At 47.7% G+C, this 12,304-nt stretch overlaps 1 protein-coding gene across 1 annotated transcript; it reads right to left on the bottom strand.

Annotated features, from left to right (window-relative positions):
• Positions 1-3,237: 3,237 nt before the first annotated feature.
• Positions 3,238-5,493, bottom strand: SLC35D3 (solute carrier family 35 member D3). The gene is made up of 2 exons (XM_068984830.1): positions 5,052-5,493; positions 3,238-4,067 (listed from the first exon to the last, which is right to left on the bottom strand). Exons 1-2 carry the CDS (start codon positions 5,491-5,493, stop codon positions 3,238-3,240), a joined length of 1,272 nt encoding a protein of 423 aa, XP_068840931.1.
• Positions 5,494-12,304: the final 6,811 nt, after the last annotated feature.

The following is a 12,304-nucleotide window of genomic DNA, read 5'->3' as shown; positions in this document are numbered from 1 at the left end:
CCCTTAGTGCTCACAAACAGGAAACTGTTCATAAACACACACATATAGGTTGTATCCTTTTTCTTTCTGAGGACAGCAGACTCTATGGTCCTAACTGAGTTGTAATGAACAAGCACTGCAACTACCCACCAGCACTCCCACATTCTCCAGCTTTATGATGTCAGGTTGAATGTATCTCACCAAGAGGCAGGATAGGATAATGGTGAGACAGATGGGCACTGGAGTCAGACTGCCTGGGTTCAAATCAGCTCCCACATCTATAGGTTACCAGCTAAGAGGTCAGGGAAACTTCCTTAGACCGCCACACCTCAGTTTACTCCTTGTATTATTGGGATTATATTAATGCCAACATGTAGAAATATTATAAGAATTACATGAATTAGTCCATGTAAAACCCTGAGAACTGCACCTAGCACCTAGCAAGGACTATAATAATAAACCTCAGACATTATTTATAATAGTGTGCAATACAAAACATTGCTCCAACATCCAGTGAATTTGAGAAGCATGAATGTAGGATTCACTGAATTGTAAACTGAAGACAAGGATGATAGGTAAAACCATGGGTTGTTTAAGACCATGGTGATACAGAGTAGATGGTAATTTTTGAGACCAGAGTGGTATATCTAATCCCTAGGCAAGGGTAGGAGTAAAAGCTTGTGTTGGTGAAAAATGAAAAACAAACAAAACAAGCAAAAAACAAACAAACAAAAACCTCTTTTGGTCCTTTTACCCCACCTTGTTGCTAAAAACCGGGCATTTATATTTGTGTCACTTGGGATTCTTTGTTATTGAAAGTGGCAGAAATCTCAATGACTAAAGCAAATAAAAACAATTAAAAAAACAGACCTTGTTTTATATCTGACAATCTGAGGTCTAGTGCTAACTTACAGGAAAGCCATCCGAATGCCAGGGCCCTGTGAAATCAGGACTCAGGACTCAGTTTCTCTCTCTCTCTCTACCACCCTGGTCCACCTCTCTGTGTTGATTTTTTCCTGTTGTATCTTTTTCTGGTGGTAAGATGACAACAGTATGTCTGCCCCACCCCCACCCTATCCTCCTAGGTTCAAGTCCAGTGAAAGGATAAATGATGTTGTTGTTTAGTCGCTCAATTGCATCTGACTCTTTCTGACCCCATGGACTGTAGCCTACCAGTCTCCTCTAGTCATGGGATTTCCCAGGCAAAAATGCTGGAGTGTGTTGTCATTTCCTTCTCCAGGGGATCTTCCCAACCTAGGGATCAAACTCGCATCTCCTGGACTGGCAGGCAGATTCTTTACTGCTGAGCCACAAGGCAAGCCCAGAAAAGAAAATTAGGAAACTTAAGTCTTACCAAAAGTCCCTTTGCACCTCCTTGGCTCTGACAGGTCCCATGACCATCCTTGACTGAATGGAGTTCATCCATCCAAGTAAAGGAAATACTTCCATTGGATTGGTTGGAGTGTCTCTACAAATGTTTCTACAAGTCTATTGACAGGAAAGAGTTAATCTTTTTGTAATAAATGCAAACCCACAGTTTTAACCAAAAGGGAATTTTTTCAGTGAAAAACAATCATTTTATTGATTTGTCTGACAGTGGACTTAAAAAATATATACTTTGTTCGGTTTTGCTGCTTTTCACAAATTCTCAGCTTCATAGAGTAGCTACAGAATGTTGCCTTCTGGCATGCTGGCATTACCTTTAATGCTTATTTTGAAAGAAGTCATTATAACTCTAGTCAACCATTTCTAACTGCAGCCATATGACAGCTCCTACCACTTAAATGGCTTCTAGAGGTACATATGGAAACATCAATTGCTGATGAAAACAAGCAAGCCAGAACCAATCACAAACCATCACAATGACACTTACCAGCTTGTAGAGAAAAACTGATGCCTCTGCTTTTTGCTTGGTTTTGATCTTTGGAAAATGAAGAAAAATAAAGTCTCAGAAACATGCTGGCAAATGATGACTGTCTTCACCTTCCAAGTACACTCTGGGAGGTGGCTGACAGGAAGATTTCCCCTGGCTTCCCGCTTTTATTACATTTCAAACTCCAGCTTAACTGAAGTCAGTTGTGGATGGCTCTCACAAGGCAGCATGAGGCAGGACTTTATTTTACTTTACTTTTCCTTGACTGGAAAATGAGAGTGTTTTTAACGTTGTTGTTTGAAACCAAACTGCCATGCTAATTTAGGAAGTTCCTGATGGGGGGTGAGCCCTGCACCCCAGATACTAAACACCACTCATAGGGAGCAAACACAAGCCACACAGCAACAACAGAACACAGATGTGTTGAAGACAAATTTCTAACAATATACCTTTTAGCAGAGACTCATACTTTATTTTGACAAATTTAAGATAGAAAAATATCATAAAGTGAATATAGCAGTTGCTCTTTTTGTAACACGGTTTAGGATGTGCAGCGCGACTTGAAAGGCCTAGCTTAACTGAACGGTCTTATTTCTGTTTGGGTTTCAGTTAACACTGAATTATACATCAGCCATTGCATTTGCTTGAAAGAATACTGGACACAGTAAAACTGTTTTTTAAAAAGGTTATGGCATTCAATAACAAATATTACAAAGCAATGAACTAAAACAACCTTTCAAATATTTTTAATTACTAAAAGCCAACTTTAAACTTCATGATTAAAGCTAAGAATTCAGTTTCAAAATAGTTGTAACATTTTCTACCAATAGAAGAGTAGAGCACTTATATATATTTTAAAACAGAGGAAAATTAGAGTAAACATATTTCAGGTGACTTTAAACAGTAAACATTAGTTCAGTGTATTTAAATATGTTATTTCAATAGTATATTCTTCCAAAGTGGCCATAAAAACTATAGTTCAAACTATTGTCAAAAAGGTGCCCCTGCATGTAATCTTTGAACTAAATTAAGTGCTGCCATCATCTCTATGCTCCATCTTTGGAGGGGGTGGTTGAAGGACTCTCCATACATGCAGATATTTGGTTGTGGTCATAACGACCAAAAATGTGCTAAGAATCTGCAGCTGAAACCCTGCCTTAGTTTGCTAGTCACCTTCACATTCTTTTGCCTCTGTGATGCCTTTGGTATTCTCAGGCTAAATAATTCACACCGGTACTAATTGTGTTGCAGTCAGACATTTCAGCTTCTTTCTTTGCTCCCCTTCCCCACTCCAAGCACGAAACTGGGCGGCTCCTCATTAAAATAGGTCATCTTTCACATATAAAATAAGTGTATGTACATATATACATACGTGCATTTCCTTTTCAAGGACTGGGTAACTCCTCATTTTCTATCAAATAATCCTTCTTTACATACTTGGCTCCCCTAACTAACCTCCACACTTCGAGGTAAGCATCCTTTAATGAACTCCTGCCCACTTCTTCAGGGCTGTCTGAGATCTGCGAGCTCCTAGCCATCAGCGAGACCCCTCTGGGGCTGCCCCTAGCCTCTTGTCCACCCGGTTGAGTGGAGCCACCTGCTGCCTTCCCACCTTCTGACCCGCCATTTCCACCCTCTGCGGGCAGCTCCTCCATGACAAACGGCAGCTGATCTCCACTTGGCTGCGCCTCCTCTCCCCCCGGCTGCGTTTCCAGGTCCTCGTAGTTGCTCTGCTTTCTAGTTTCCAAAAATTTGGCCGCACAGTAAATGATGGAGCCCAGGGTGTTCACCACGACGCCAGCAATGAATAGAGAGGTGGGCTCCACATCGCTGAAGGCCACCATACCCACAGTGATGGTAGCGATGCTCTTCACCACCCCCACAAAGCTGGTGGTCACCGCCGAGTTGATGTAGGTGCAGTGCAGCGTGGTGAAGTTCATGGCACAGCCGATCAGGATGCACGCCACGAAGATGGTCACCATGGCCGGGTCCTTCCAGCCGGGGAAGGTCCAGGCGTGGATCGAGTCGGTGCTGGCGAAGGATAAGACGACCAGCACCGGGGTGGCGGACACGGCGATGACGTACTGCGCGGTGAGCGGCCCGTGCTCCGTGTCTGCGCTCGCCTTCTGGATGAGCACCAAATAGGCGGCGTGCACCAGCACCGCCAGCACGCCGGTGACGTACCCGATGGGGTCGCCGGTCAGGTCACCGGCTCCTGAAGCGCATCGAGAGAGGTCCGAGGAACGTAGGGCAGGAAGGAAACAGAGAAGACACTGGGTTGGCGGGAGCTGGTATCCACTGGGGGCAACGGCGTAGGTTGGAAAGTAGGGTGTGCGCCCTAGCTCTACCCACGCGTATCGAAAGGAAAAGCCAAGTACAGTCAATTGCCCAGTTAGAGGCAGGAGAGGCGCGCCCTCCCTTTCTTATCCTCGGGGGGCGTCCCGTCTACCTCTCTCCAAGACAGAGGCTTCGGACAGCACCGATACCCTCGGGGTAGGCGCTGTGGCTTCCCCGAGCTGGCATGGGTGTCGCCTGGGCACGTGGTACGACTGCCGCCTCCGTGGGGCACAGAAGAGAGAGGGGGGGTCCCGGCTCGTGGCTGGGCATGGGGAGACCCTCGAAAGAAGGTTGCTCGCTCCGCTGGCGCCCACCTCGCTCAGTTCTCCACGCCCAACCTGCCAGAGTCTCAATCCGCCCACCTTTGCCTAGCGTCTGCAGCCCCCAGTGTGGCGCCGGAGATCCCAAGCTAGCCTCGGGGCTTAAGCTTAGCTCGCATCGTCTCTGCCCACTCCGGCCCCGCGTGACCCAGAGAAGTTCTCGGCCCCCTCCTTCCGTCTCGGTCTGGGGGCTATAGCTCCCAGGCTAGGGCGGCTCGCCCACCCCCTCCCGGAGGAAGGAAGAAATAAAGGGGGGAGACGGAAGGAGGAGGGCGAGGAGGGAAGGGCGTTACGGAGCGAGACAGGGGCGGGGGTCGGAAACCCGGACCAGTAGTGGGAGTGGGGACTTTAAAGGAGGAGGCCGGAGCGCAGAGGAAGACTCGGCTGGGTCTCAGGGGTCCCATCTGCTAGCGGAGCCACCGCGTTCAAAGCTCTCTGCCTCAGTCTCCCCATCTGGAAGTGAGGGCTTTGCACTGAGTGATCCCCGAGGTCACTGGCTGGTGGGCCGGGGTGGGCCGGGGGTCCGCGCGGGTCCAGCTCACCTGCCAGAGCTGCGCCGCAGGTGGTGATGAGCACGGCCGCGAGCACCCCCGGCGAGGGCGCTCCGTTCTTGAGCACCAGGACGCCGATGAGCATGGTGACCAGGGGCAGGCAACGCTTGAAGACCACGTACATGGGTAGGCTGAGGCCGCGCAGGGACCAAAGCGTGAGGCTGGACTGCAGCGTGGAGAGCACGGCGACCCCCGCGAAGGAGCGAGCCAGGTTCAGGCCGAAGGGGGGCACCGCGATGAACCCCAGGCGCCGCAGCAGCTCCAGGCTCAGCGCCGCGGTGGAGCTGGTCAGGCACTGCACCAGGGTCAAGAAGGAGAACTGGTAGCGGCTGATGAGGAACTTAAGCAGGATGTTGAGGGAGCCGGAGAAGACCCCGTGCGCGATGGCCACCGCGATGCCCAGCACGCGGCCCCGGCGACACAGCTGCCGCATCGCGCCTGCCCCGCCGCACCCGGCGGTGGCGAAGCTCCGGGACCGGCGGGAGGAGAGCGCGGAAGAAGGCCGGGATGAGCGGAGCGAGGGCGGCAGGGGCGCCCGCCCAACACCGCGGCGAAGGGCAGGGGGCGCCGGCTTGGCTGCGGAGAGAAGGCAGCTCCAGGCAGGCGTCCTCGCGGCTCGGCGGTTCCGCGTCCGACTGCCCCGCAGCTCCGGGGAGGCAGGAACGGGGGCGGGGGACTCCGAAAAGTGGCAGAGGTGGGGGGCTGGTCTGAGAGGAGTGGCGGGAATCCTAGCGACAGCGACTTGTAAGTAGGTGACGAGCGGCGATGGGTTGTGTCCCACGCGGTTTCACCGGCAGGGAGGACGCTCTGCGGCTGGAAACCTCGGCAGCTGCCGCGAGGGGGACCGGACCTGCTCCCCTCGGGAGCCCCAGCACCCACCCGGGTCGGCTGTCGGGGCGCGGGCCCCTCTTCTGCATTGCCAGCCGCTAGCGCTCGTCCCTCCTTCCCGGATCCGGGCTGGGGGATAGCGGGCACAGCTAAAGATTTTAGAAACAACAGCGTTCCGGGGTCGCGCCGCGTTTATTAGCCTCAACAAGTGACAGCGCCCTCAGCCCCCCTTCCCCGCGAGATGCAGCGGCTTTTCCACCCACAGTTTCTCCCGGCGCAGCCGCGGGACCCTGTTGAGTTGCCGGCCAGAAAAGAGAGAAACTTCGGTGCCCGAGGGTTGCGGGGCTCCCGGATGCTCGGGTGCCAACGCCCCAACTTTGAAGGAACCCAGAGCCCCCCCAAGGACGCCACCGGGGCGTGCTTCACTTAGGGCGCGAACCGGTCCCTTCCAGTCTCAGGCGACGCGCTCTCCAGTCCCGCGCCTTCCACAGAGGGACCCGGGGTTACGCTCGCGGCTAGGAGCGCAGGGATGTTCCGGGGGTGCCGTGGCCTCGCAGGGTTGCAAAGCCTGGGTACGGGGGGCATGGACATCTATTGCACGCGAGGCAAAGATAAGCCAAAAGCAGACTCTGAGTCCAAGTAGCGTCTAATGGTTCCGGAGGATTGCCAGGGCGCAGGTTCCCAGCGGTGAGCCGGGAGCGACTGGAGGCTCTGGGGGGTGCGGGCGTGGAGGCTGGGGAGGGCACAGTCCCAGGGGCGGGAACCCGGCATGAGACTTGATAACAGCTTTCTCTGGATCCGCGCAACCGACAGCCGGCCGCTTTGGGAAGCAGGACAACCCCTACCTCCTGGCTCCCCGGCCCAGGAAATGTCCGCCTCCCACAGGACTGGTGGACTGTTTACTTCTTATTTGACTCAGAGTAAAAATAATGAAATTCTTAATTTCTGCAGGTGCAAGACTTGTGTGTTCCATTAATCTGAATTTCGTTTTCTGTAAAGTAACGTCCGGACCAGTAAATTCAGCATCGGAGGGGTTCGCCCAGCCGAGGTCACCGCTTAGAGTGAGCACAGTTTAGTTTTCGTGCTACTTAAACATGACAGGCTTGACCAGGGCTTGGGAGCAAGGAAGAGGGCTGGAGATCGCGGCTCCCTACCTCTCCGTTTCCTTCACTTCTGTTACCCACCAGAATCCCAATCTTCTAACTACGGCAATGACCTAATACACACGATACATTTCCCCAGCAATTCTTTTTTTTGTCCTCCACACTTCCACCGCATCATTTCCAGTCCAGATGTTGAAGCCGCGATTATTAATTACTGGGGCCAGAAAGAAAAGAACAGTTTACGTCGGGGATAGGTACCATCATAGCGACCTTTCATCTTAGCCAGCTTTGTGTGTGCTGGGAGCTCACGTGGGTGGGAGAGATACCTGTCTCTAGCTGGGATGCCCAGGGTCTAGTATGGCCCCCTGCCCCCACCCCAACAGGTGAGTATTCAAAAAAATGTTTTCAGAATGGACCCTGTGCCAACTTTCCAGGAAAGGATAGTATTATACTTACAGGCGTGCTTCCGGTTCCCTGGGGAATTCCTGGGTTTCTGGGTGGGTTTTTTTTTTTTTTTTTTTGTAGCTACAATCTATGGTTACACACCATTGGCTATTTCAGGGACTCTGTTCTTCAACTGTTGATGCTATTTCTTTAAAAAATGAGGTTTGAAGCAACAGTTGAAATTATGTATGTGGTATAAGCCTATATATTTAAAGTACACTCATAAAAACTTTGAAAATTAATTTTTTAAAGACAGCATCAGCAAATACCACTGTTCTACTTCTGGGGGTTGTTCCAATCAAAGAATGGTGGTTTTAAGCCATATTAAGTGAATATAAAGAATTGTCTGCACAGACCTAGTTTTAGAATGATTCATTTCTGCCAGCAATTATAATTGCTTCCATTTGTGATGCTAACATTAAGTAAAAGATTTGAGGCTGATTCAGCTATCTTACTCTTCTCATTTAGGCAAGAATATTTAGCTTAATTTGAAACCTGCATTGGCATGGAAGAGTACATTTTCTCCACTTTACTGCAGATAATTCTTTTCCATTAGGGCTTTCATTTTTAAAAAAGTTAATATCATCTCCCACACCAGTTACTAGATAAGCTCCTAAAAGAAAAAATGAGAAATCTCCTGAAGAAAAATGGGGGGTGGGGGGTGGGAATAAGAATACCATTTTTAGCAAGGTTAATTGAACAGGAATGTCAATCTGAAGGTCAAAAAACTTATTTGACCTACTGGTATCTAGGGTCCATTTTCTTTGGAGCCACACAATTAATTTTTACAGCATTAGATAAATCCTTTAGTTCATTTATTTGGTGAATATATCCAGCTAGTGTTTTGTACCAGGCCGTCTCTTAGCCACAGAGGATTCTTAGTCCTTAAGGGATTCACAGGAAGAGATAAGGTAACACAATGACACTTATACAACAGCGGGGGCTTGTGCCAGAAACAGGGGCGTGCCAAGGAGGGCAGCAACATCAGCCTGAGAAGTGCATCAGAGAAGGCTTCCTGGAGAAGGAAATAAGGTCCTATTTCATTATTTTAATTGCAAAAATAAGGCATGCTCATTATACTATGTAAGAGGAAAACAGAATTTATAAATAAGAGAACTTGCTGTCTTCAATATTTCCCACCCCCAGCCCCACTACAGAGAGCTGGCTACTGTTAAGAGTTTGACATGAACATTTCAGATTTTTTTGTGCTTATATGGATGCATACATAAGCCTTCCTTCAAAAAAAATAAACTTAGGATATCATACTGCTGCTGCTAAGTTGCTTCAGTCGTGTCCGACTCTGTGCGACCCCATAGACAGCAGCCTACCAGGCTCCCCCGTCCCTGGGATTCTCCAGGCAAGAACACTGGAGTGGGGTGCCATTGCCTTCTCCATATCATACACACCTGTCTATAAAAGCACATTGTGGTAACCAGCCTCTAAGAGAGTCCCCATAGATTGCTGGCTTCCGCTTCTTTAGGCCCTGTGAGCCCCTCCCACGCTCTAGCAGAGTTGGTCTGAGTGGCCACGACTGACAGGAGGCAGCAGAGGTGATGGCTTCACTCCGGAGATGAGTGTGTAAAAGACCGAGGCTTCCATGTTGACTTTTCTCTTTCTCATATCAGTCAGTCTCAGGGAAAGCCAGATGCCATGTTTCAGGGACACTCAGCCAGTGGAGGGTTCTACACGGTGAGTATCTGAGGCCAGCTAACAATCACCTGAGTGACTTTGGAGCATTACACGGGGAGTTTGTGAGCACGCTGGTGGTCCTGGGGCACAAAGTTGTGACTGTGGAGAGAAGCAACGCTGCAGATAGAGGCAAGAGCTAGCCCCAGAGGACCTCGGCTGCCTGGTTAGTGAGCTTGAACTTTTTCCTGTAGGCAATCCTATAAGCAGAGAAAGGTTTTACACTGAAATTGATGTAATCAGATTGCATTTTAGATCAGCCTCTGGCAGCTGTGTGGAGAAGGATGGTTCTGAGGGCACAGAACTCAAAACAGACACATTATTTAGGAAACTGCAGCGATTGTCCAGAGAAAAGCTAATGAGGGCTTGAACTAGGGCAGTGGTGTTTGGATTGAGGAGAAGAGACAGAGTGGAGAAATATTTAGGGGGTAAAAGGGATGGGACTTAGTGACTGATTTGATATGTCCTGGAGTGGAGAGGTGGGAATAAGGAAAGGAGCAAGGATGGCATTAGTTTAGCTTGAGCTCCTGGGTGGACTGTACTGACAACAAATGAAAAATGCACGTGCAGGAGGAGCCCATGTAGTAAGCAAGATGAATTTGGTTCAATTGGGAGAGCCAGGTGGGGAAGGCAGGAGATTCGGGAGTAGTCAGTATGGAAGTCAAGAACATATAAGTAGATTATCTCTTTCAAAAAAGAGGCCTATTAAGTAAGAAATTAATGAGTTCATTTCTGGAAGAGCCAAATTATAGCTAAGATACACAGAGAGTGCTCACTGCCAAAAGCAGAAGGGACAGCTGACCCTCAGCCTGAGTCTTCCCAGATGAGAGATGATTTAGGAGGGCCACCCCAGGACCACAGTGTTTCTTAGCTCTTTAAGCTTGGAAACACAATCTTGTCAGTTTAGACTTGGAAACAATTCTCTTAGGAATGATGAGGATCTAGTTACCAGAGAGCACAGAACTTCCTATTTCTCAGTGGGCCAGTTTCTGTTATTTCTAAGAAAAAAGCCACGTGGCAGGACCAGATCCAGTCATAGCTGATTTCAAATTCCAGCTCCATACTTCCTGGCAATTATGGCCCCTGAGAGCCTTCGTTTCTGTGTCTGGAAAATGGGAGGGCTTCCTTGCAGGGATGTCATGAAGATTAAAGGGAATAAGATACAGAAAGCATCTCATGTGATGCCCAGGTCACAGAAGATACCCAGTGACCTGAGTTCCCCTTTCCTGTAGTCACTCCTCAGTGCTGAGCTCTCACTGCAGGTACAGGAGGAACTTGGGAGAGGCAGATAGGGATGAAACTCAAGAACTCAGCCGCCAGGAGATAAACTCTGATCTTCCCGACCTAGAGGGAAGGACTGGATATCCTCTCAAAGTCCAGAGGCTGCTTGGTTCGTGAATTAGTAAGAATTTAAAAATCTTGCGCATTCTCTTTCAGGATAGAATCCAGTTCCTTTCCCTCTAGCTTGACAATCCTAGCTCAAGGAACTCACTGAATAAATGTTCCTCCACCCTCTTTCAGATTAATAGACCTCAAGCACCTGAGGTTAAGTATTATGAAGTAGTGTTCTAAACAGCTCTAACATCCCCAAAACAGCGGGGGGTGGGGGGGTGGGAATTGAGAGGGATATTAGTTTTTTAATTACCAGTGTCTGTTGCAAATGATACATGATAAATTATTTTAATAAAATCTCTTGCATTCTAAAAGGAAAATAAGTCATTTCCTTTCATTGTAAACATGATCTGGGTTAGGTATTTTAGGTCTATTATAAATTCTGTCCATACAGAGAATACCAACTGTGAACCTACTTTTACTGAGCTGCATACACTTGGTGCAACAGTTTGTCTTTCTTACGGAGGGAAGCAACACAAAAGCAGTTTATGAAGTGACCTCATCATCATGCCAGCTCTAAGGATGCGCTTGAGCATCTTGTACCTTACAAGACAGTCATGTGAAGCAGTGTCCTCTCTATGGGGGCCTCTCAAAAACAGCACTGATTGGTCTAAGAACCAAAAAGAGTTAATACTTTCTGTAAGACCATTCATTCATTCGACAGATATTCACTGAACACTTTCTATGTGCCAGGCATGGTGCTAGGGCCAAGCCAGAATGAGGTCCTTGCCCTCAGGCCTTAGCCACTGCATCCTATACTGAACCGGACTTCCCATTTATCCTTCCAGTAGCAACTTTCTAAAACTTAATCTTAGAAAATATACATTTTCAAGCTCACGCTTTGCTCCACTTTTATGTTTCCTTTTTTTTTAATCTTTGTATCTTGTAAGGTGTCTTCTTTTTCTGCAGAAACTGGGAAATATGTAAATTAGACAATATACATATATTTTATTTTTGTTCTGATAACTACAAGAGTATTTTTCTCTTTAAAAATTCTCAAAAACTTGTTAAAAATTTAACGACAGTTTTTGCCATTTGTAACATTTTTTAAAATTTCTTCATTTTTTAATTGAAGGAAATTGCTTTACAGAATTTTGTTGTTTTCTGTCAACTGCAGCATGAATCAGCAATGTGAAAGTGAAAGTTGCTCAGTCATGTCTGACTCCTTGCGATCCCATGGACTATACAGTCCATGGAATTCTCCAGGCCAAAATACCGGAATGGGTAGCCTTTCTCTTCTCCAGGGGATCTTCCCGACCCAGGGATGGAACCTAGCTCTCTCACATTGCAGATGGATTCTTTACCAGCTGAGTCGCAAGGGAATCAGTCATAGGTATACATATATCCCCTCCTTCCTGAACAAAGTTGTCTATTCTACTACTTTTTCTCTTTCAACCTAATTTCTTATGGATCATCACACCTCAAGGTTTTTCAAGACCTAAGGAGTTAGTCAGGAGGGTTTATGGCATTAATTAGGATATTTCATTATTAGTTATGAATTAACTAAGTATTTCATTATTTAGTTTTAAGGTAATTTCCTGAAACCTTGGTAGGACCTAAGACTTTTTGCCCAGTGACCAGTTTTTCAAAAATCTGATTATAGAGAAATAGGAAGAGAGAAATATAGGGTCATGGGTATAATATCTAAAAAATATTTGAATAAAAGTAAAACACAGGTAAGCTCTTAACTCTCAGCATCTTTTTTTTCCCAATAATTTTATTTATTTATTTTTGGCTTGCTGGATCCTTGTTGCTGTGCAGGCTTTTCTCTGAAGTTGTAGTGAGTGGGGG

Source organism: Capricornis sumatraensis, chromosome 13 (assembly GCF_032405125.1).
Source record: "Capricornis sumatraensis isolate serow.1 chromosome 13, serow.2, whole genome shotgun sequence".
In the NCBI taxonomy this organism is placed as follows: domain Eukaryota; kingdom Metazoa; phylum Chordata; class Mammalia; order Artiodactyla; family Bovidae; genus Capricornis; species Capricornis sumatraensis.
The sequence above is the reverse complement of the archived record's forward strand: the minus strand, read 5'-3'. Positions and strand labels throughout refer to the sequence as shown.

What these genes read in the sequence shown, in the direction of transcription:
- SLC35D3 (XM_068984830.1), bottom strand. Translation starts at nt 5,493, where the DNA reads ATGCGGCAGCTGTGTCGCCGGGGCCGCGTGCTGGGCATCGCGGTGGCC. An exon ending in CTGCGGCGCAGCTCTGGCAG is followed by an intron (nt 4,068 to 5,051) that starts GTGAGCTGGACC and finishes GATGCGCTTCAG; the next exon opens with GAGCCGGTGACCTGACCGGC.